At 40.4% G+C, this 23,408-nt stretch overlaps 1 protein-coding gene across 5 annotated transcripts in view; it reads right to left on the bottom strand.

The window, feature by feature from the left end:
- Positions 1-23,408, bottom strand: part of PLCH1 (phospholipase C eta 1) — a 213,571-nt gene that overhangs the window by 47,177 nt on the left and 142,986 nt on the right. For all 5 annotated transcript variants that reach the window (XM_046001927.1, XM_046001928.1, XM_046001929.1 and 2 more), the window contains 3 exons: positions 13,203-13,296; positions 10,663-10,866; positions 1,204-1,324 (listed from right to left, as the gene is read on the bottom strand). In XM_046001927.1, the coding sequence (XP_045857883.1) occupies positions 1,204-1,324; positions 10,663-10,866; positions 13,203-13,296 (419 nt within the window). The remainder of the gene's footprint in view (positions 1-1,203; positions 1,325-10,662; positions 10,867-13,202; positions 13,297-23,408) is intronic.

Genomic DNA, 23,408 nt, shown 5'->3' with positions numbered 1-23,408 from the left:
TCTAGAGGCGCCTGGGTGGCTTAGTTGGTTAAGCGTCTGCCTTCAGCTCAGGTCATAATCCCAGGGTCCTGGGATCCAGTCCCATGTCTGGCTCCCTGCTCAGCGGGGAGCCTGCTTCTCCCTCTCCTCCCCACTGTGCTCTCTCTATCTCTGTCTCTCTCCCCCTCAAATACATAAATAAAATCTTAAGAAAAAAATTTTTTAAAAAGAATTTTTCGACATAGTTCTGAAATTGAGGGGAAAGTTCTGGACATATAATTAAACAGCCCAAAAGTAGAACAATGGCAATAAGTTAAGAAATAGTGACTATTGGAGCATCTGGGTAGCTCAGTCAGTTAAGCACCCACCTTCGGCTCAGGTCATGATCCCAGGGTCCTGGGATTAAAGGCTCATGGTCTTAAAGGCTCAAAAGAAGGCTCCTACATCAGGCTCCCTGCTCAGCAGAGAGCCTACTTCTCCCTTTTCCTCTGCCATTCCCCCTGCTTGTGTGCCCTCTCTCTCTCTCTCTCTCTCTCATAAATAAATAAAATCTTAAGAGAAAGGAAAGAAGGAAGGAAGGAAGGAAGGAAGGAAGGAAGGAAGAAGGAGGGAGGGAGGGAAGGAAAAAGGAAGGAAGGAAGGGAGGGAAAGGAAAGGAAGAGAGAAAGAAAGAGGGACAGAGGAATGAGGAAATGGAATAGAAGACCTTAACCAAAAAAAACGAGCGAGAAACAATGATGGCATAGAGGGTAATGTTATAATAGAAGCCCCACAAAAAGCAAGTATTAAGGAGAAAAGTGTCAACATTATTCAATGCCAAGGAAGAGTCAAGTGATAGTATACACAGGACACCCAGCAAGGCTAAAAACCTAGCTTGTATTTTACTATATTGTAATATAATATCAATAACCTATTCATCACGTACAGTAACCTATGTTTCCAAATTTTATGAACACTGTAGAAATGCTGAAGTCAGTCTTCGCAAGAACAGGCTCCAAGGAGGCAACGTCTTGAGACAGAATGGGGTAAGAAATAAATGGAGCATGAGAAAGTACAAACATGGAGCCCATATTACTTGCTCACAATGCTTTGTTGGGAAGGAAGGAGGGAACGAGGGTCATAGAAAGGGAGACGAAGACTCCAAGGAAGGGTGTGTGGTTCTGCAGTCGTGGTACATCAGCCAATGCTCTGTGTGCTAGCTTAGCTCCCAAGTGTTGTACTTACTCATTCTTCACAAAGGCGTGCTTGTTGATGGTCTCCACAACGTCTCTGAAGAGAATTTTTGAAGTCAGAGTATAACCGTGGTGAACCACTGGCTCTCCATCTGGGCCATCCCAACAGTCAACTGCCAAGAACAGAACTTCACATCAACAATGCAAAGTTTTCTGGTGTTTGTTAATATTTCTGGAACTATTGGATAAATATTATTCTATATTATATCAGATAAATATTATTATACATGTCATGAGCATGACAAAGATATCAGACAGAGAGATGGGTGTTCCGGCATATTTATCAGAATAAGGAATTAAAGATAATAACAATTTGTTTCTGAGTGCTTATAGTTAACAAAGACGTCATATTCACAAGTGCCCTAGCATTTACCAAGAACACTCGTTAGAAATCGATCTAAAGCCAACCAAGTGCACCCAAGGCTAGTGATACTTCTTAACAGGTTGCTTCTCTAATTTCATTTCTTCATTTTCAGCTTACTCAAGTCTTTTGGTAAATTGCAGTGTCCCTCTCAAATCAATAACAGAATTCTTCATTACTGTCCACTTCAACTCATTATGTCTCTATTAGATTTTCATTTTATTAATTCTACAGGAGCCATAGAATAACACTGACCTGTTAAGTTCAAATCCTCAAGTCCTGCCGAGATTTATGTGAATACGGGCAAATGATTTAATCATTTTAAAGTCTTGCTTTCCCCCATCGAAGGGAAAGAATGGTCACATTTGCATCGTAAGTTTGAGTGATGCCTATGTAAAGCTGCTTATAATACTACAGGATACATAGCAATCGTGATGGTTAGTGGTAACACTGATACTGCTCTGTGTATAGACAGCCTCACCGGCTCCCAGCTCGAGAAACACGACCACCACCATCCACCCTGACTTAGAATTTGCCTTCCTTGTTTTACATGCGACCACCAGACTGGTTTCTCAAAATGATGCTTTCACCGTGTTGTTCCTTTGCTCAAAAGTCTACTCAGCGCATTACACAGCATTTACTCAGTAGATACATGCTGACTTTATTAATATCCTACAGCAGCTCCTGCCTGCTTAACGCCAAGGTCTCCATCTCTTGTGCTAGAGACTGGCTAGCAGTTCCCTCAGCCTGTAACCACTTCCGCCCCAGTGCACAGCTGGACTACCCTGCCCAGCCTTCCCTTGCAGTAGGACGTGGCCATTGAAATGTGGGCTGAAATTATGTGTACTGCTTCCACGTGTGGTTGTGAAAACTTGCCCTACACAGTCATCCATGCTCTCTTCTTTTGTGATCACTACGGAAGACATGTGCTGGAGATGACATGACCCTAGACCCCTAAATCATTGCTTGAAAGACTCACCTTTAGGGACACCTATTTTGGACTTTACATAAGCAAAAAAGGAATTTCAGTTGTTTTAGGGCACAGAGATTTTAGGTTTAACTCTTATAGGAACTACTGTTGCCTTAATACCTTAGCTCCCTCTGACAAGTCAAACTTATTTTCTCCTACACCTGACACTCACAGACAGGTTCTTCCATTAGGCAAGGTTCCTCACAGACAACCCTACCTCCAGGACTCTGCTTCTAGCATTTAAGTCAACCAAAATGCCCTCTTTCACGTTCCTTATCTAAATCCCAATCAAGGCTAAGTTAGGGTCTCCCATACAAACTTGCCAGCTCTGGTGACATTGCCTTCCATATAGCATACACAGGAAACTCTGCTTGCCAGAGCTGAGAAAGCTCAAAACTCTAGATCTTACTGCCATGAATTTTCCCAATTTTTAAAATATTGGCAATGAATCCATTTTTAAAATCACAACACGAGCCAAACATTCTGCACACTGGATTTGGCTAATGGAATGCCAGTTAAAACTTTGAGTTTTAATTAGGGCCAGACAGTTCATGACCACACCTGTTCCTTATTTTAGTAGTAGCTTCCTCATACATGTGCTTTGTATACTACATCAGGGCACGAGCTGTCCATTTTTTCCCTAAAACTTTAAAGCTGTTCACCATAACCGTAATAGGATTTGATGGGTAATTTTATGTGTCAACCATGCTAGGCTACAATGCCCAGTTATTTAATCAAACACCAGTCTAGATGTTGCTGTAAGGATATTTTTTAGATGTGATTAACATTTAAATCAATAGGCTTTGGGTAAAGTGAATTACTCTCCATAAAGTGTGGGCCTCATCAATCAGTGGAAGGCCTTAAGACAAAAGACTCGCATTTCTTGAAGAAGGAATTCTCCCCAAGCCTGTAACATAAGCTCCTACCTAAGGTTCCAACCAGCTGGTCTGATGTATGTACTTCCAACTGGCACAGCTCCATGATCAGGTAAGCCAATTTCGTAAAATCGACCAATCTTTCTTTCGCTCTCTCATATATATGAGAGAAATCCTATTAGTTCCATACCCTAATAGAGTTACCTATGTTATAATTAAACATTGACTGTTAAATTATCCTTAGGAAGAAAAATGGAAAAGGTAAAAGGAGAAAAAGGCTAATATCTTTTCAAGGCTGATACCATAGGAATATAGGAAACAAATTTTATTTTATTTATTTATTTTTTAAAGATTTTATTTATTTATTCGACAGAGAGAGATCACAAGTAGGCAGAGAGGCAGGCAGAGAGAGAGAGAGGGAAGCAGGCTCCCTGTTGAGCAGAGAGCCCGATGCGGGACTCAATCCCAGGACCCTGAGATCATGACCTGAGCCGAAGGCAGCAGCTTAACCCACTGAGCCACCCAGGCGCCCAAGGAAACAAATTTTAAAGATGCTGTTAAGGAGATCAAGGTTTGGGGATACCAGTATAAAGAGTTGCACTGTTCCTGTGGGCCTACAAATGAGGTAAAATTTATCAAAGACATTTTCTAAGAAGAGAAGCTCCATCCATCTTTTGACATGTTCTTAACATTCTTTAATTTATCTTTGCATAGAGGTATGGAAAGAAGGAACAGATGTTTCAAATGTAATTTGAGTAATTTAGACCCTGATCTAGGCCCCTTGTGGAGGAAAAAGGACATAACAGGGTTTCTCATAAATGAACTAACATCCTCACAAAAAGAAGGGATGTAGACCAGGCAAAGCCATGCCTGTTTGATTATCATGTATAAGAAAAGCAGCTGTTAAAACTACGTTGGGCATGAAAGAAGATGCTCTTTTGCTAACATTTATAACATAAGCAGAATATCTGTAGCTGAGGGTGGTTCATCTTTTTTTTTTTTAATTTTATTTTTTCAGTGTTCCAAGATTCATTGTTTATGCACCACATACGTGCATACGTGCCCTCCTTAATACCCACCACCAGGCTCACCCATCCCCCCTCCAAAACCCTCAGTTTGTTTCTCAGAGTCCACAGTCTTTCATAGTTTGTCTCTCCCTGATTTCCCCCCACTCACTTCTCCTCTCCATCTCCCAATATCCAAGGGTGGTTCTTCTTTTGTTTTTTTGTTTGTTTTTTTTTAAGGATTTTATTTATTTATTTGAAAGACAGAAATTACAAGTAGGCGGAGAGGCAGGCAGAGAGAGAGAGGAGGAAGCAGGCTCCCTGCTGAGCAGAGAGCTCGATGTGGGGCTCGATCCCAGGACCCTGGGATCATAACCTGAGCCGAAGGCAGAGGCTTTAACCCACTGAGCCACCCAGGTGCCCCCAAGGGTGGTTCTTCTAATGCTCACTTTTTAGATCTATTTCATCACCTGTCTGCTAAACGAGGGTAACAACATTCCCAAATGGTAACTGGCATCCTAACATGTGACAGTCACAGCCAAGTTCAAATGAGAGTGAAGGTTCCTGTAAGAGCTCATGCTGTAACGGGAATGCTGGTAAGACGAAAATCCTCTAACCAATCCCCCTAGCCACAAAATTACCAAGGGCCGATTTTTCAATCACATCACACATTAGAGGTCCCTGAAAGCACTCTGACAAAGGGTTGGTCAGTTCTGCAGGCTAGCCAAGCAGCTAACATGACAGCTTTTCATAATGGAACTTAAAAGCGTTCCATCCTGATAGCCCTCCTAGAGATAACAGTAAAGGTTGTAAACCGATGATAGCAGTGATGTGACATCAGTTCCATAATGAGGGTGAAAATCCCCTGGACAGAACATCCATATTTATTAGGCAACTTGGGCTGAAAATCAAGGGAATGAAAGGCCATGTAAAAAATGTTATCCAGTTGATTTGCTGACAAACCCACTTCCCCAAAAAAGACCTATTAGTCTTCCCCAAGACACTGTGCGTATCCTGACCAAGGACATTCTTGCCACTGAACTAATGGAGATAGAAAACACAACTTGATCAAACTAGAAGCTCAAAGGTGGAGAGATTCTTCAGGTCACGCTACCATGAAGAACCTGTCCGGAATCATTACTCTCTACCTCTAAGTGCTATGCTCAGCAAAAGCTGCTTCCAAAAAATATGTGTGAGACCTGAAATTTCCAATCCTTGACCTGCTATGTTCTATAAATCAGGTTCTTTCTTCCTAACTCTAGTTATTTCAGAGTAAAAACAACTTGACCCAGACCCAAGGTAGATGACATAGCACTGGTACCTATAAACACTCGGGCCCAAGCTTCAGCTGTGAGCTCAGATCTTCAAAGCACAGGGTTTGCAGAAGTTGTCAGGAGAGCGCAAAAGATTATGTCATCAAATTCTCAGTCTACGGGAACATCTAAATATTTAGATGGTGGTCCCAATCTTGAACCGAGCTAATTCCTTCGTTTAAAACCACCTTCCCCTCAGTGCTTCACTTCACTTTCTCTAGCCTTCTTTCTGTGACCTCATGACCTTCATTTGATCCCTCCTAGGGCTAATCATGCCATGCAATGCTTGCTCCTCCAGAAAGCACATGGACTTCACAGAGAACAGTGGAGTAGGGGAGTTAAATCAACTTGCGTTCAAATCTCCGGTCCCATGCTTCCTAGCTATGGGAACTTGAGCCACTTCACCACTCCAAGTTGGGGTGTCCTGTCAAGGAGGCTATTCTAGCCCCCTTAATGTTGTAAGACTCAAATGAGAATGTAGGGAAAGCACTCAGTCAGGACCTGGCTCACAAAAGGGGCTGAAATCATAGTGGTTCCCCTGTTCCTCCACACAGAACATTCAACGCCAAAGTGATAACCATAATTTTGAACACAACACAGATTCTGGACAAAGCTGATCAAGTCCCTCAGATAAATAGAATTCTCCTCAACAAAAACCTTTCAGAAATAGTAGTCTGGCTTCCACTGCCCACTTACATAGATTATTCCAATAGCAATAACTTCAAGTAAGCCAAATAATAGGGGAGGGATTTGCAGCTATAAGCTGATGAGGGAGGTATTAGAGAGACTGCATGTCCTTTATTTTTTTATTTTTATTTTTTTAAGATTTTATTTATTTATTTGACAGACAGAGATCACACATAGGCAGAGAGGCAGGCAGAGAGAGAGGAAGGGAAGCAAGCTCCCTGCTGAGCAGAGAGCCCCATGTAGGGCTCGATCCCAGGACCCTGGGATCATGACCTGAGCCGAAGGCAGAGGCTTAACCCACTGAGCCACGCAGGTGCCCCGACTGCAAGTCCTTTAAAGTTACACCAGAGCTGGACATATTCTCAGTCAGTGTCAAGAGTTGGAACAAGGTAAGCTTTTAGAAAAGGAGAGCCAAGTAGCTTCTATTACTTTGGTGACTGGCAGTTAGGAAGAAAGAAGAGAGAGACAAGAGAAGGCCCATGTCCAATATCATCTACCGCACACAATTTCTAAAAGCTCTCATTTTAAAATTAAAAGATCCCTAAAAACAAAAAACAAACAAAAAAAAACCCCTAAGATTAAAAATCATTTATACCTTGCTATAAATTGTCTTAATCAGATCATTTTCCTTCTTAATACCCCAAACAAAACTGGAGGGTTAGATTCAGGATAAGGAGCTGATCATGGGAACATGGTTAGGCTTGGGTAGGACACTGATTTTTTGGAGAGCAAAACCAAAAAAGAGAAGACTGGGTACCTGAAAAACCTGGAAAGCAAAAGAAATACTACACAGGACACCGCAGTTAAAAAAAATCACAAAACAGTCTGAGTTAACAATCACGTCACAGAGCCATTACAAGTCATTTTCCTTCCTTGGCCTCAAAGGACATGTCACCATTTCAAATGATAGGCAACCATCACTGTGAATCCAATGAGGGTCTGTGCCCGGGGAACCTCTATGCATGTCACACACGTAAAACTTCTTGAGCGCTGAACAAACAAAGGGTTGAATAATGGCTGAGAGCAGGATGTCATCTCGAGACCTTCTAAAAGGTTTTTCTTTATGTTAATATTTTATAGGCATCTTCATTACTCAGTTGCTTAAGCTACTCAATTGTCTGTCACTCATGTCAGTAGGCGTTCTCAGCACCGACTTGCAAAAATGCCGTGTCTGAAAGCATGAGGTTCCAGAACACTAAATTTGTAGTGGCTCTAATTGTTTTGTATGCAGACAGTTTTTAATGCCTGTCCAGTTTTAAAATGTTAATTGACCCTTAGAACATGCCAGAAACTATCTGACAAAGACCCATCCAGTTAGGAGTCTTATCACCTTACTGCTTTATTCCTTTCCCCTACACGATTCCACCCCCCGAGCACACCACCCCGATTTTCCACTGCTAACTCCGCACACCCCCACCAAAAAGTGATTCCCTTTTGCTCCGTGGAATCTCCGTTCCATCACAAATTCCCTTTTGTCATCAGACTCTTTGTAGAATTCTCCCTCCACCTCTGAATCTTGATTAACCATCAGCTTGCCTTGGAGGACACTACCTTTCTCCACAGGAGCTTTTTTTGTATAAATCACACACCAGGGGGCATGCTCCAGGCCTTTATTGGCACTTTAAAATAACTGTTCTCCTATATTTACTTAAAAAACAATCCCCCCACTTTTGAACCTCACTTTCTGGCATCTTCCAAGTGCCGTTCCTATAGCATTCTTTTTGCACTTATGTATCTGGTTTACAGGGTTTTTTTTCCCCCACTTTTTTTAAAATTTCTTTTCAGCGTAACAGTATTCATTGTTTTTGCACCTGGTTTACAGTTTTTAATCTCCAATTTGTAATCTTTAAGATTTTTAATAATGAATCTACCTGTCAACATCCTTTGTGAGTTAAAAGTCCATCTGGGCAGTTTACCCAGTCTTTTAGCTTTGACCTTCCCAATGCTAACAAACTCATCCCCTCTCTTCATTCATGCTCACCTAGGACACAGCGTGGATACATATAGTCATCACCTGTAACTACATCCAAAATCCCACTCTGTGATAACAATTCTCTGTTCTTATTTTTTGTATGTGTGATGACAACTTTCTCCATCTTTTTATCTCTTGGTTGTCATTTTGTAGCCCCATATTCTCTTCTTTTCCTTTCTAAGACTCATGGACCTACTGACTAATTAGTTAAAAGAGCTCTCACCAACACCTTGATGATATTTTATACGACTTAGAAATCTAGAGGCTTGGATCAATTCTATAATTTATCTTCACTGTTCCTACACCTAATCTCTCTCTCTCTCTTTTTAAGATTTTATTTATTTATTTGACAGAGAGAGACACACAGAGAGAGGGAACACAAGCAAGGGGAGTGAGGGAGGAAGAAGCAGGCTCCTTGCAGCCCAGCGGGGAGCCTGAGGTAGGGCTCAATCCCATCACAACTCAAGCCCATATCTAATCTCCTGGAAATGGGATGGGAGGAGTCTAAGCATGCAGATTTTGTATAACAAAAGGATGGTTTTTAGACTGTTTTTGAAATTAACTAGGATTTCTCCAGTTTATCTTATCAACTCCTTTCCCATTGTTTGTTGATCTTAAGTCCCCAAACTGACTTCCCCCCACTTTACACTTCTTAAACGATCCTCTCTTCCCGGAGAAAGGAGAGGCAATCAGGCTTAAACACTTTGAAAATCTCAGCCCCCATAACCCATCTAAAAACAGAATCTGTGTCCTCGTTTCTTCTTCTTCCAAGTCTCAAAACCTCCCCAAACTATATCACCTAGTTTTCTTCAAATGGAAAAAAATGCCAACTGACCAACCCACAGCAGCTACCCCCAACTTCCCAATAGCCTGTCACCAAACCTGTCAAAAGACACCTGTAACCTTGCAGCCGTCAAATGCAACCAGATTGGATGATTAGTCTTTGCCTTAACTTACTTTGCTGTTGCATGGGACGTTTTTGCCTATTTCATTCCTTAGATCCCAGTGACCATTCTGTGTTGGTCCCGGTGGTTTCCCCTTGCTCTTCCTGCACGTAACTGCCGGATCACTTAACTCCTCAGGCCTGCTTGTCCGCTCCTCTCTGTGGGTGATCTTGTACACTTCCAAGACTTTAACTATCACATACAAAACTCAGAACTATGGAATCTTTATCTTGCCTGGATCTTTCCATTTTGTTCAGATATTATTATCCAGCTGACTGATAAAAATGTCCAAGAGAAAGTTACCAAATGACAATAAACTCAACTGATGGAAAACGGAACTTGTGAATGCTCTTACCCAGATTCCCTATAGTATGTGGTGGCACCATTCACTCATCATAGCTCTCACCCTCAATTCCTACATCCTTTACTTCTTGCACCATCCTCCTCAGTTGTCTTCTTTACTACCGATGTAATCATCTCTCCTTCTCACTTAGTCCAAGTTTTTATAACCCTTCCCATCATTGTTAAGAGTCTTCCCACCATTCTCCTTGCTCTATTTAGCTTCACCCTGTTTCTCTCCACAAACACATATTCTAAAAAAACCAAAAAACTGTCCTTCTACACAGAGATGCCTGTGATCTTTCTAAACTACAAGTCTGATCACATCACAGTATGTACTAAGACTTTTCATTGGACCCTTGTTACCAAAGACTAGAATTCTTCAAGCCCTTTAACCCTTTATGACTGACCCAAGTTTACCTTCCCAGCCTATTTCTCATCACATTTTATCTCACACCTTACTCTTTGTACTTCCACTTCTTTACCATGTACATGATTGGCCTGGTGGAATTCTCACACTGTCCTACCGTTTTTAATGGCCACCCATTCTGCTAGACTGTCAGCTCTTTGTCTTGAAGACAGACACCTGTATCTATGCCCCCACAAGCAAGACCCCATTAGAAATTTAATAAACGTTGTTGACTGAGAGACTATGAAGTGCCTTGAAAGCAAAGAGTCATCCAGAACTATGTCTGCCATTGTTGAATCAAAAATACCTTTCTAGGAAAACTTTCATTGTCATCCCAATCTTTCAGCAACTGTAGGTGTGCTTCCTAACTTCTAGTTCATCTCTTTGCCTCTTGATTGGACAGTAAGGAGAAACCAGAGAGCATTACGAGTTAAGAATGACGCTACAACGAGCAGAAAAAATGGTTCTGGTTCATGTGCGTGCCTATTTCAAGTCTCCACTGTTTATACTAGACTTGACTGACTTGACTAAAGGCCACGTTCATCAACACGTAGCGGAGCTCAGACAAGGCCCACACCTTCTACGCAGCGACAGCCCTCCTGGAGCACCCGGGCATACATGTCCACTTTGGACTGGGAAAGGAGCTGGTCCCCGGTCAGGTATGTGTTGTGAGACGAGGCGATGTAGTAGTTGCACAGGGGCTGATCCATGTCCTGGTACACTTCCTGGTGCAGGGGGTTAAATATGTCACAAGCAGGACTACGCATGAAGTTCGTGAACCCTGTGGAAGAAAGAGACAGTGAAGGACTCTAGCTTTCAAAGCACAGCTACTTACTCAAATCCACTGGGGACAACAGAGGTCAAAGTACGTTCATAGTCATTAGCTTATTTGTACTCAGGATAGCTATTGGGAGGAATACTAAAGCAATGAGATTTGCTTCAGGTCAATGAGTGTCAAAAATGTACATATGATGGAGAAATAGTAGTATAAACATAATCTACAGTCAACTTTTCAAGAATTTTGATTAAGTCCCTGGGAGAGGGCTTACTGCAAAGCCATCCGGTAGCTACTGAACTCAAGCTATGACTGCGGAGCATGATCAAATGGGTGACTAATGCAATGTTCAAGCCATATTGACACAAAGTGCTATGCTGATTGACCAGCAACGTGATAAGTTATTAATTCAAAAAACAGTATTGTTAGTGCCATAGTTGAGGCTGCAGGTCAAAAGTTAGGCACTGCCTAAATTGAGAGTGTGACTATTTGACTATGAAATTGGTTTGAGAAGATAATGCTAGTAACTGGCAACTTTTTATGAGTTTAAAATAGTGTTTAAAGACTATGCAGAAATACAGAGAGCAAATGGACAGTTGCCAGAGGGAAGGGGTAAAGGGCTGGGCAAAATGGGAAGAGGGAGATCTAGGCTTCCAGTTCTGAAACAGACAAGCCACAGTAATACAAGGCACAGCATAAGAAATATAGTCAGTGATACTGTAACAGCAATATAACAAGATAGACAGTGCCTACGTTTGTGGTGAGTATGACATAATATGTAAGTTGTCAAATCACTAAGTTGTACACTCAAAACTAAGTTGACATTGCATATCAGCTATATTCAAAGAAATAAATAAACAAATATATATTATGTATAAAATCCTATCAGTTTTCCACAGTTTTTCAAAACAGAACACCTGAGTAGAAGAGGCACTCATCAAAAATGAATAAATATGGGAATGATCTCCAACCACCTAAAGCGGAATCATCAGGGTAAATTGTTTCAAGTCGTCAAGAATTATGTGGGTAAAACTGTGTCTGTAAATATCCTCTGAGACTCTGGAGAATTTCTTCATTGACTATCCTTATGTCCATAATGGAGAAATCATGTTGAATTCCATTTTGGGGGGCCCCACCAGAGAAAACATTCATTTCTTGGTAACGGAATGGCCTAAATTAGTTTATCCTCTCTAGTTGTTTTAATAATCGTTCTTAATGAAATAAATTGTAAATTATTCCTTTCTCTTAATTACCCTCCACCCCAGGAAGTAAACTGGTGATATCAAAACCCTCTTGTCCACACTGAGTCTGAAAGTAGGGGAGAATAGGAGGTCAACAATCTAAATTAGGAAGATAATCTATGGCTTTGGATGCTCTTGAGGGCAATGGAGTGCCCCAGTGGTCTTCCATTAAGATTGCTGGTTCTGCCTGGGACTTGATCTCCTATTGGGCAGCAGCCTGAAGTTTATTTTCCCACATATTTTAAATAAATATAACTTATACATACATGTAGCTATAGTCACATTCATATGTAAGATCCTAAAAGCTAGATTCTGAATACATAACTGTGGGCAAATTACTTAATTTCTTTGAGAGCCTCACTTTCATCAACTTTGTAATAAAATAGTTGTATTAACAAAATTTGTGGTTCCAACAACCTCTCCACTGCTACCAACTAGGGAAAACAAGTTCATTGCCAATATTTTTTTAAAAAAACATGTACTTTCAAGTCGCTAGTGTCATAGGTTAGTTATTTTAAGACCACATTTCCTTTTTTGCAATTACTAGGTTGAAGCTTTCCAAAATTAGCCATTTGAGAGAAGTCCAAATACTTCTTGAGATCTATCATATGCATGGTGGGATAGAGTTGATTTGCTTGGAGTGGAAAATGCATATCATCATTAAAGAAGTAAGAGAAAGAGCAATATCATGGCATCTGTTTTGTAGGAAAATATACTGTATTGTGAGTTTTATTTGAATCATCTGTACTCCATGAATATCTCCTGATTTTCTAAAAATTTTGCTAGAATTTAACTTAACAAACTGAGTTGAGAAATGAGAAATTAAGAACATTGGTTATTTTAAGGGAGGCAAACCCTGAGAGGTTCTCACCTATAGAGATCGAACTGAGGGTTACTGGAGGGGAGATTGGTGGGGGGATGGGGTAACTGGGGGATGGGCATTAAGAAGGGCACGGGATATAATGAGCGCTGGGTGTTAGAAAGCAACAGATGAACTCCGAAATTCTATCCCTCAAACTACTATTATGCTATATGTGAACTAACATGAATTTAAAGAAATCTTGAAAGGGGGGAAAAAAAAGAGAATACTGGTTATTTTACCTTCTATGCCAAGAACATTTTTTGCCTTATTTTCTTCTGAAACTTCAAATTTTCTTACGATGTCAAGACAATATTCTGTTGTCACATTACTCATCTAAACAAAACAGAACATTAGTACAGCACCTACAATTTCACAAGATACTTGTCTCTACACACTTTTTAAGCATTCCTGATACAGAGCAGAGTGGTTAAATGAGCAGTGTTTGAGATTACTAGTGTCATAGCAACTTTATCTTTGGGAAATAATCATCTCAATCTTCCCACGTTATCTTTCAGATTTAATCAGTGAAAACATCCCTTCAAGTACTAGACAAATGTACTCCACGAAGCAAAATTAATAAAATTGAACCAATAATCAGTGCAAATCCACTGCCAAAATCTACATATTATAAGCTAGTAGCTATCTACAAATTAATATTTTCTAGACAAACACTAAAATTTGCCAATCATAAATACAGATAGAAATTATTCTCTATCAAAACAGAATGCTCTAGGTAAATCCATACATGTGGGTGTAGATCTATAGATCTTCCTAGTGTATCCCAAGAGCAATCTGCCATGATGATCCAAAATCACAAAGGTAAGTCAAAGTAAATCCAGAAAGCTAGGTGAAGCAAGCTAGCTAACAAAGAATTCTGGAGCTAGATGGCTCGTGTTCAAATCAGCCAGCTTACATCATTAACAGTGGGATCTTGAATGAGTCACTTACCTTCTCTGTGGCTATGTTATAAGGCAGTTGTGAGAATTAAATGAATTATGATCAACATGTGACATCAAAAAGGCAGTGCAGCCTACTAAGTCATTCTCAAGGTCGCTGCGTGAACATTACATACTCAATGTCACTGGAAAAAGCAAACTCTTCCGGAATGATTTCTTTAATTAAACAGCAACATGCAGGATGTGATATTTTGATCAAAATTCCACTGAGCCCCACAGTCTAACAATGACATTCAGAAATACTAATGAATAGTGATAGGGGAAGCTAATTCTATGAGCCAGGATTTCATACTTCATGGTGTTTTTCAAATAGTCTATTAAGTCTTAGGTTCAATACTTACATTTTAGTGAAATCTAATTTTTCTAAACTGTCTATCTGATAGCATTTAAACCTTTTGCAGGGGAACAAAAGCTCTGTTATGCAGCTCTTTTTTGCCTGCTTGCAAAAACAGACTGCTTTTTCCCCCAAACAGCTGTGTAATAGGCCTGATGCATCCATTGCGTAAATTTCACAACCCTTACTACATTCAGAGGCTTATATTGCCAGACAACATCAGAAAATACCATAAAATAAATGAAGCCATGCTACCTATAAGAACTCTATTGCCCTACCCAGGCTTGGAGCAGGTCATTAATTTGTCCGCAACATACTAGAAAGGTTCACCATGTACAATCTAAAAAACAAATAATTTCTCACAAAATAAGAGCCAAATTGATAACAACAACTAAAAATTCATGCGCCATGGGAAACCTGAGTTTACAGTGCAATTACTTGGTTTATGAAGCAATTTGTTCAGACATGTAGGGGTCTTGTCCTGGACTCAGGTAGTCTACCAGGAGCCCATGGGATCTAAAAAATAAACAACAAAATACCGTCATCCTGGGATAGAACTAGTTGGAAATGAGCAGGGAACATGTCACTAGTTCAAGATTCAAAGCTGGGGCGCCTGGGTGGCTCAGTGGGTTAAAGCCTCTGCCTTCAGCTCAGGTCATGATCCCAGGATCCTGGGTTCGAGCCCCACATCGGGCTCTCTGCTTGGCAGGGAGCCTGCTTCCTCCTCTCTCTCTGTCTGCCTCTCTGCCTGCTTGTGATCTCTGTCTGTCAAATAAATAAATAAAATCTTTAAAAAAAAAAAAAGATTCAAAGCAGAATGTGTTAACAAAAAGCATCCTATTGGGGAAGTAAATTGGTGCAACTATCAGTAGACATTCTAAGAGGCGTACAATTTTCTGGGCATGATCTAAAAATAAATGTGAGGGGCACCTGGCTGGCTCAGTCAGTTGGGCATCCAACTCTATGGATCTCAGGGTCATGAATTCAAGCCTCATGTTGGGTGTGGAGCCTACTTTAAAAAAAAAAAAAAAAAAAAGAACAAAAGAACAGGAAAAAAAAAAAATGAAAGGTAATCCATTTCCTACCAAAATTCAAATATTAAGGATTAACTCGGTGATATATAGTAATATCACATAAGAATGAGAAAGGAAATGTATAACTCATTCAGCTTCCATGCTTCCCCCATTCTCTGGTCTAATTTATTAACCTTCCCAATAGCTAACCTTCCCAATAGCAAAATCCTGCATTTTCTGAAACTCAATTTTTCAGACCTTACTTAAAAAGTTAAGTTATTTACTTAAAAAGATTTTGTTGTGTGAATCAGGGTTCAACATAAGTTAATGCCCTGTATGGTTCCTTTTCCCTTGTTTTGTGACGTAGCTAATAAGGAAAATAGAAAACAACTTCTCTCTACTCTACTGTTTCCCATGGAGAACATTCGTAAGTTTTGTTTGGTATCAATATCTGAGCCACTTGCTGTTTCCAACACAGAGGACTGTTCTTTCTCTACCAGGCAACAGGTGCTAAAAGAGCTTTGAAAAATCTGAATACAATAATGATTCTTTACCTTTATATAATGCAGGCACTGCTGTGCAGTTTAGAAATCGTAAATCGTTCTTACAACAGTCTTGTAAACTTGGGATTTTAATCCCCATTTTACAAAAGGAAAATTTATGCTAGGGAAGGTTCACTATGTCAAAGTCACAAAGCCAACAGAAGGCAGGACCACGGATCCGATTTCAACCTTCTGCCTTCAGATCCAAAGCCTTTTCTTTTATACTATACCTATCATCTGGGAGTTCTTTATTTGTACTGAAAAACTGAAATGTTCACTTTCAAAACTGATGGTTTTTTCAATATAGCTAAAACTCTAAATCTTAACTTCTTACCTTTGAGATGCCTTTTTTTTTTTAAATTTAAGATTTTTATTTATTTATTGACAGAGAGAGACACAGCGAGAGAGGGAACACTAGCAGGGGAAGTGGGAGAGGGAGAAGCAGGCTTCCGGCTGAGCAGGGAGCCAGATGCAGGGCTCGATCCCAGCATCCTGGGATCGTGACCTGAGACTCCTGGGATCATGACCTGAGCGGAAGGCAGAGGCTTAACCCACAGAGCCACCCAGGCGCCCCCTTTTGAGATGCTTGAAGCTCTCAAGTTAGTTGTTGTAGTTAAACTTCTTTGACTAGTCCAGGTTGGACTCCCTTCTCCTTTCCTTGTTTGCTGTAATACTTAATCTCATCCAAAAAAGACTATCTGGCCCTCATATTAAAGGTCAACCCACTTCAGATGGACTAGTTGTAGAGATCAAAGTCATAGGTCTCTATATCACATACTACTGTTCTGATACTGACTTTTTATCCCCAGCTTGTACAGTATCTAGCAAAGCTTGAACAACGAGTGAGAATTTCAAAACAAAGTCAGAAGTAAATAATTATATTTCTTATACCTATGATTCCCAAAGCACACCAAACCCAAAAATCATAATGTAACTTGCAGAGAATTTTAATATTGCTAAGCTCTTTTCAATTTACTTTTATCAAAGTAATATATTCATAATTAAATGTCAAAACTAAGATGCTTATGATTGAAAGTAGAACTCCCCCTTCTATACTGAGAACAACTCTCCAGAAAAAAGTCAGCATTTCTAGATATTTCCATTGGAAGGAGTCTTTATATTCTTGATTATTATGTAAATACTATTTTCTGTTTTTATACACTTCAAGCATTGTCTCTTGACTTTTTTATTGTGTTAGATAAAGATTTAGCTCGTTTGGGCCTGCAAACTTTCTCCCTCTACCCTTCCACCCAGGATAGCTATATCTTAATTTTTATTAAATTACTATTTAATGTAGATTATTCTGATTATGCAAATGTTGAACACTGAGTCTATTGTATAATGATTGTGTTTCTTATAGAATTTTTTTCCAATCTGTTAATTACAGCAATTCCTACCCAATGGTTAATTTCTAGTGTCCCTCTCATAAATTCTTCCTAGTGGCTCTAACGGCTTCTCAGTTACCAAAGGCAACAAATAACCCATGAACTCCAATTTTTTACCCCCTACAAAGGTCCTTCTTCCAGGCTGGTAGGATTCTAGCATTTTATTCAGCTTCGGTTCTGAATTCTTCCCCTCATTTTCCTCAGAGAACACTTGGAAAGCAAATTATTTCTTGCATGTGTTCTTGTGTACTTGTGTTCTACTCTGCATACCCATTCGGTTGACAGATGAGCCAGGTAGAAAATTCTAGGTCAGAAAATGTTGCTCCTATGTTTCTGGTTTCTGGAGTTCTGATGAGAAGTCGGATGCCATACTTACTCTAATCTTTTGACAGGACCTGTTTTGGTTTGTTAATTGGATCAGTGGTTCTCTCTCTCTCTCTCTTGCTTTATGTAAACATTTAGGGTTTCACTTTATCCTTGGCATTGTGAATTCCATTATGATTTGTCTCTGGTGCATCTTTTTTTTTTTTTGGAGGCGGAGAGTACGAGTGCAAGGGGCAGGGAGATGTGGGGGGAGAGGCAGAGAGAGAGAGAATCTTAGCAGTCTCCCCACTAAGCACTGAGCCCACCCCAGGCTCAATCTCACCACCCTGAGATCATGACCTGAGCTGAAATCAAGAGTCGGACACTCAGCCAACTTAGCCACCCAGGTGCCTCTCTGTGGATCTTTATATATTCACTGCACTTCACACTCAGTGGCCCTGTCAATCGAGAGAATTCTAACTTTCCATGCTAACCATTTTTTGTATTATTTATTTTATAATTTCCTCCCTTCTATTTGTTCTTATCTTTTTCTGCAACTCCGATTATTCAGAGAGTGGACCTTCTGGATCAATCTACTAATTTCCTTATCTCTTCTTCCTATTTTCCATTTTTTTGTGTTTGTTCTACTTTATGGGTAATTTTCTCACTATCTTCCAAGCCATTTATTGAATTTAGTTCTCTGCTCTGCTCTTCCCTCGAACCTTCTTTTCCCAGTGCAGATTGCTCTGGCTTCACGGCTGCAGTTTTGTGTTCCATCACTCTGACATTAATAGCAGTTTTTAAGATGTCTTCTTCCCTGCATTGCCTCTATTTCCTTCAAGTTTACCTTGGTCTCTGTATTTTACGGTAGAGGATTTCCTCAAACATGATAACCTCGCCTTTTTAAAACCCCCTTTTAAAATTGTTTAAACATGTATTTAAAACCTAGTCAGTAATAAATGAGTTGGAACCTCTGTATTCCTGGCAGAACTGACTGACTGGTGGAAAAGTCCCTGGCTGTACTATTTTATTAGATATCTGATGTAAATATCTTCAGGTTTGGGGGTTTTCTTCCTGGGACTGGTGTATTCGTTTCCTAGGGCTACTGTTAATGGATTACCATAAACTTAGAATTGATTCTCTCACAGTTCTAGAGACCACAAGTCCAGATTCCAGGTGTTGGCAGGGTCAGTTCCCTCTGGAGACTCTGAGGGAGAATCTGCTCCATGCCTCTCTCCTCGCATCCGCTGGCTGCTGGCAAACCTTGGCTTTCCTTGGCTTGGGGCTTCACAAGTACAGTCTCTGCCTCCATGGCCTTCTTCTATGTGTCTAGGTTTTCTTTTCTGTCATTTCTAAGAGCATTCATCACTAGATTTAGGGTCCACCCGAAATTTAAAATTTTATCATCTCGACATCCTTAACTTAATTACATCTACAAAGACCCTATTTCCAAGTAATATCACACTCACAGGTATCAGGAGTTAGGACTTGAGATATATCTTGTGGGGCCACTATCCAACCACCATGGCTTATAATATCCTCCTATTTCCTACCTAAAATTTCCCCTATATAAATGTGGGAGCAGAGTATTAGGAGTATGGTTCTCCCACTTCACTGCACAGAATTTCACTTTGTCCTTGAACTCATTACCTAGTTCTCTGAAACAAGCCACCCAAAACCTAGAAGCTTAAAACAACAACTATTCTTTCCTTTTTTTTTTTTTTAATATCACATTTGTGCAAGATGGCAAGTGGGACTCGATCTGGCTGGACAGTTATTTTGTTGTTTTCACCTACTAGGGGTTGTTCAAGTGACTACAGGCACCCAGTCCACTGAGTACAGTTCAGTGGTCTAAGATGGCCCCACTCACATGCCTATGGTGGGTGCTGGCTGCTGGTCCTGGGCCTCTTTCCCTGAGGAGTCTCTCATCCTCAAAAACACTAGCCCGGTTTCTTCATGTGGTAGTTGCACAGTTCCAACAGGGCAGGAGTGGAACCATCAGGGCGCCCAGGGATTCCTTGTTCATCATTTCTGCCATAATATGTTAGTTGAACCAAATTCTGAAGCCAGCCCAGATTCAAGGGGCAGGAAAATAGAGTCCACTCCTTGAAGGGAGGAGAGGGAAAGTCACATTGACAAGGGGCATGCAGACAGGAATAGGGGAATTCCTGCAGCCATCTTCACAGACCATCTACCACAATCCCCATGGGTCCAGTACTGGGGGAGGCCTGGGATGCCTCGGGACCCTTCCAGACCATCCTTCTCCAGTTCTGACTTTCACTGTTACTCCAGGTTGGAAAAGGGACAGCATCCTGCTGCAAGAGGTAGGAGAGAGGATCCAGAACCCCACTTCCAACCCATGCTTGTGTCTGTCACCCCGCCTCATCTCCTATTTTCAAGAGCATCATGTGACTTCGATTCTTGAGCCTTTCCGGGATTCCACTGAGTGAATGAAGTCGATTCGTGTTTCTTGTTCTGTAGGCTTGAATTTCAGTGCTCTGGGGTCTTCTTTAGATCAGACAAATTACAAGATTTTGTTGTTCCTGTCTCCTCCTTTGTTCTCTTTGTCCTTGTAGTTTTATGCAGAAGAATAAAAGTCTCTTTCCTGTATCTTGCGGTAATTTCAGAAGGGAGTGGAGGAACATCTCTAAATGAATGGTCCTTCAGTTTGCAACTGAATAAGAAACAATTTACCTCCCCGAACTGGCTGCCTCTAACTCATACTAAAATTCAACCACAAATTTCAAAGCGTTTGAATGTATGACTATTTCACAGAAAATGTCATTTGGGAACTATATTCGAGGCAGCAAAATACTATAAGATATAACTACTCTGAAAACTCTCAATTGCTTTAACTGTGAATAATTAAGTAAATGAAACAGAAACACAGGAAGGACTCTTAAAGGGAATGCTTTTATGATGAGGAAAATGTTTAACAAAAAAATAAAGGTACACTGGCACCAAAGGTAGTTATAAATGAAGAAGTGTTTATAATTATTTCTCACAGAGAGACAAGGTAGAATGACCATGACTCTCACCAGATCATTCTGGATTCAGTAAAGGATAATGAAGGGAGATGGTGCAAATGGCACTGATAATCGGATCAGAAGAACCACGGGACTATTTGAGGAGAGAGAATAAAGACACAAAGGGGGTAACTGGTAGAAGCACCACAATGACAGAATGTGTATATCCATGCCAGATAAACAGTAACAATAAGAAGAAGGCCCTCTAGCAGGAGATCAGTAAAGCTCTGAAAGTTCCCCTGGAATTAACCATCCATATGTATATTTCACATGAAAGTGCTGAATAAAGAGAAATCTGCTTTCGCTGTTCCACGGAGGTATAGCCTTTGCACTCAGTAAACAGCTAGGTGGTTGCTCGGACAGCAAGGATGCTTCATTCCTCCTGCCTTCACTGCCTCTCTCCGTCCACGAGAAACAAAAGGATAGAAAGAAAGTAGACGCTTGTTAAGAAAAGCTGTCAGGGGGATGGGGGAATGAAATCCAATTATCGCTCCTGAACCAAAACTCTGAAAAGAACTGAACACAAAACACATTCTGCCCCAGTGCCAGCAAACGCACAGTAAATCTGGAGAAGATGTAGATTGCTTTTTGGCAAACACAGGGGGTAAAAATGAAACAAAAAAACCTCAACCAGACCTAGTACTCTGGAACCACAGACTTGTGGGTGTCCGTCATCTTTATTTGCAGTTGCAAGGAAGCAATGAAAGAGAAGTGTCAGCCCGCTGATTTCCTCTTTTTTTTTTTTTAAAGTTTTTTTTTTTTTTTTTAAAGATTTATTTATTTGACAGATAGAGATCACAAGTAGGCAGAGAGGCAGGCAGAGAGAGAGAGAGAGGAGGAAGCAGGCTCCCAGCCAAGCAGAGAGCCCGATGCGGGGCTCGATCCCAGGACCCTGGGATCATGACCTGAGCCGAAGGCAGAGGCATTAACCCGCTGAGCCACCCAGGCGCCCCTTTTTTTTTTTTTAAAGATTTTATTTATTTATTTGACAGAGAGAAATCACAAGAGAGGCAGGCAGGGAGAGAGGAAAGGAAGCAGGCTCTCTGCTGAGAAAGAGCCCAATGTGGGGCTCGATCCCAGGACCCTGAGATCATGACCTGAGCTGAAGGCAGTGGCTCAACCCACTGAGCCACCCAGGTGCCCCCGGCTGATTTCCTCTTAACTGGCACTTCTTCATGGATATAAAACAGAGAGAGAATTTCTCCTAGCACATCCACGTTTTAAAAATGAAAGGCCCTAATCAAACAGCAGTTGGGCCTGTCAAAGGTATGAATTCAGGTCTCAGAGAGCCTCAGTGAAATAAAAATCTGACCCGTGGCCAATATTTGATTTCATATAATCTTTGACAACATATGTGACCAGCAGTGATACTTCATTTCACAACTGCAAAAATCAGTAGAAGTTGAATACTCTGGTGTCTACACTAATCTTATGCCATCAGAAATGAATGAATTACTGCCATGTGAATTGTCAAATGGCCTCCAATTTGTTCCATTGTGAAAATCCCGTTTTAAAACTCAAAATCCCACAAAACTCTTAACTAATGACTCTCTTGCTGCACATTTAGATGGTGCTCAATTTTTCTCTATTTTAAAGAATGCTGAAATGCACAACTTTACATCCTTTTTTTTTAATGTACACGATTATTTCCTTAGAATGAACCAGAGAAGTAAAACAGATTGGTCAAAGTTTAATAAATTATATAAAATATGATCATTAAACTGTCCTAAAGAAAGATTATACCATTCCACAACTTCAAAGGAAATGTAAGAAACAGACGCCATGTCTGATAGGATTTTTTTTTTAATCTTTACTGATTTGGTTGGTGAAAAATGGTCTTTTCATTTTACTTCATAATATTTGAATTCCTAATGAAAGGTGAAATTTTCAATAGACTTATTTACTTTTTATAAAATTTTTATTTTTATTTTTTTTAAAGATGACAAAGAGAGAGAAATCGCAAGTAGGCAGAGAGGCAGGCAGAGAGAGAGGGGGAAGCAGGCTCCCCACCGAGCAGAGCCTGATGTGGGGCTCAGTTCCAGGACCCTGAGACCATGACCTGAGCCAAAGGCAGAGGCTTAACCCACTGAGCCACCCAGATGCCCCGACTTTTTATGAAATGTTTAATGTTTCAAATGTTCTGCCCATGTTTCTATTGGGTATTCATCTTTTTTCCTCAGTAGTCTATGACAGCACTTCCCATATTAAGGAATTTCACTGTTTCTCCCTTTCTGTGTTACAAATATTTTCCTAGTTTGTGCTAGACATTAATTTTATGGTGTTTGATAAATTGGATCACACAGAAACTTAAAAGTTTCAAGACATTAATATTTTCCTTTATGGCTTATGTGTCTTGATGTATGATAATTTTTTAAAAATTCCTTTCAGATTATGCCCATATGTAGCTTCAAGCTAATTTAGAAAATTAAACTGGATACAGGTAATCGTCTGCCAGGGGCAGATGTCATAGAACACTGGCTTCTGTTTTCCCTAACAAAAATTTACCGGTTGAATGTCAGTATAACCAAAAGGAGGGAAGAAACACATGCCCTTTAGCAAGTGACATTCACTATTGCTACTCAAATGGACTGGGTTAATTCCACTTGTCCAAATGAATTTGAAGTCAGTAGTTTTAAATATTGTAATTTGAATTTGTCACATTGCTGTGCTTCTGAATATCTATGTCAGAGGGCCTTCTTCACATTCATCATTCAATGTTCAATTTGACACTGTGAGATTGGAAAGGTAGATATCAGCTCCCTTTTATAGGTTAGGAAACAAAGGGTCAGAAACAATTATGTATGACCTGCCCAAGATTCTTCTATCAATAAAGCCTGTAGGGTGTGGAATGCAGATCTTCTGAGCTCCCAGTCTAATGTTCTTTTC

This window comes from Meles meles, chromosome 4, assembly GCF_922984935.1.
Source record: "Meles meles chromosome 4, mMelMel3.1 paternal haplotype, whole genome shotgun sequence".
Classification (NCBI taxonomy): Eukaryota; Metazoa; Chordata; class Mammalia; order Carnivora; family Mustelidae; genus Meles; species Meles meles.
The sequence above is the reverse complement of the archived record's forward strand: the minus strand, read 5'-3'. Positions and strand labels throughout refer to the sequence as shown.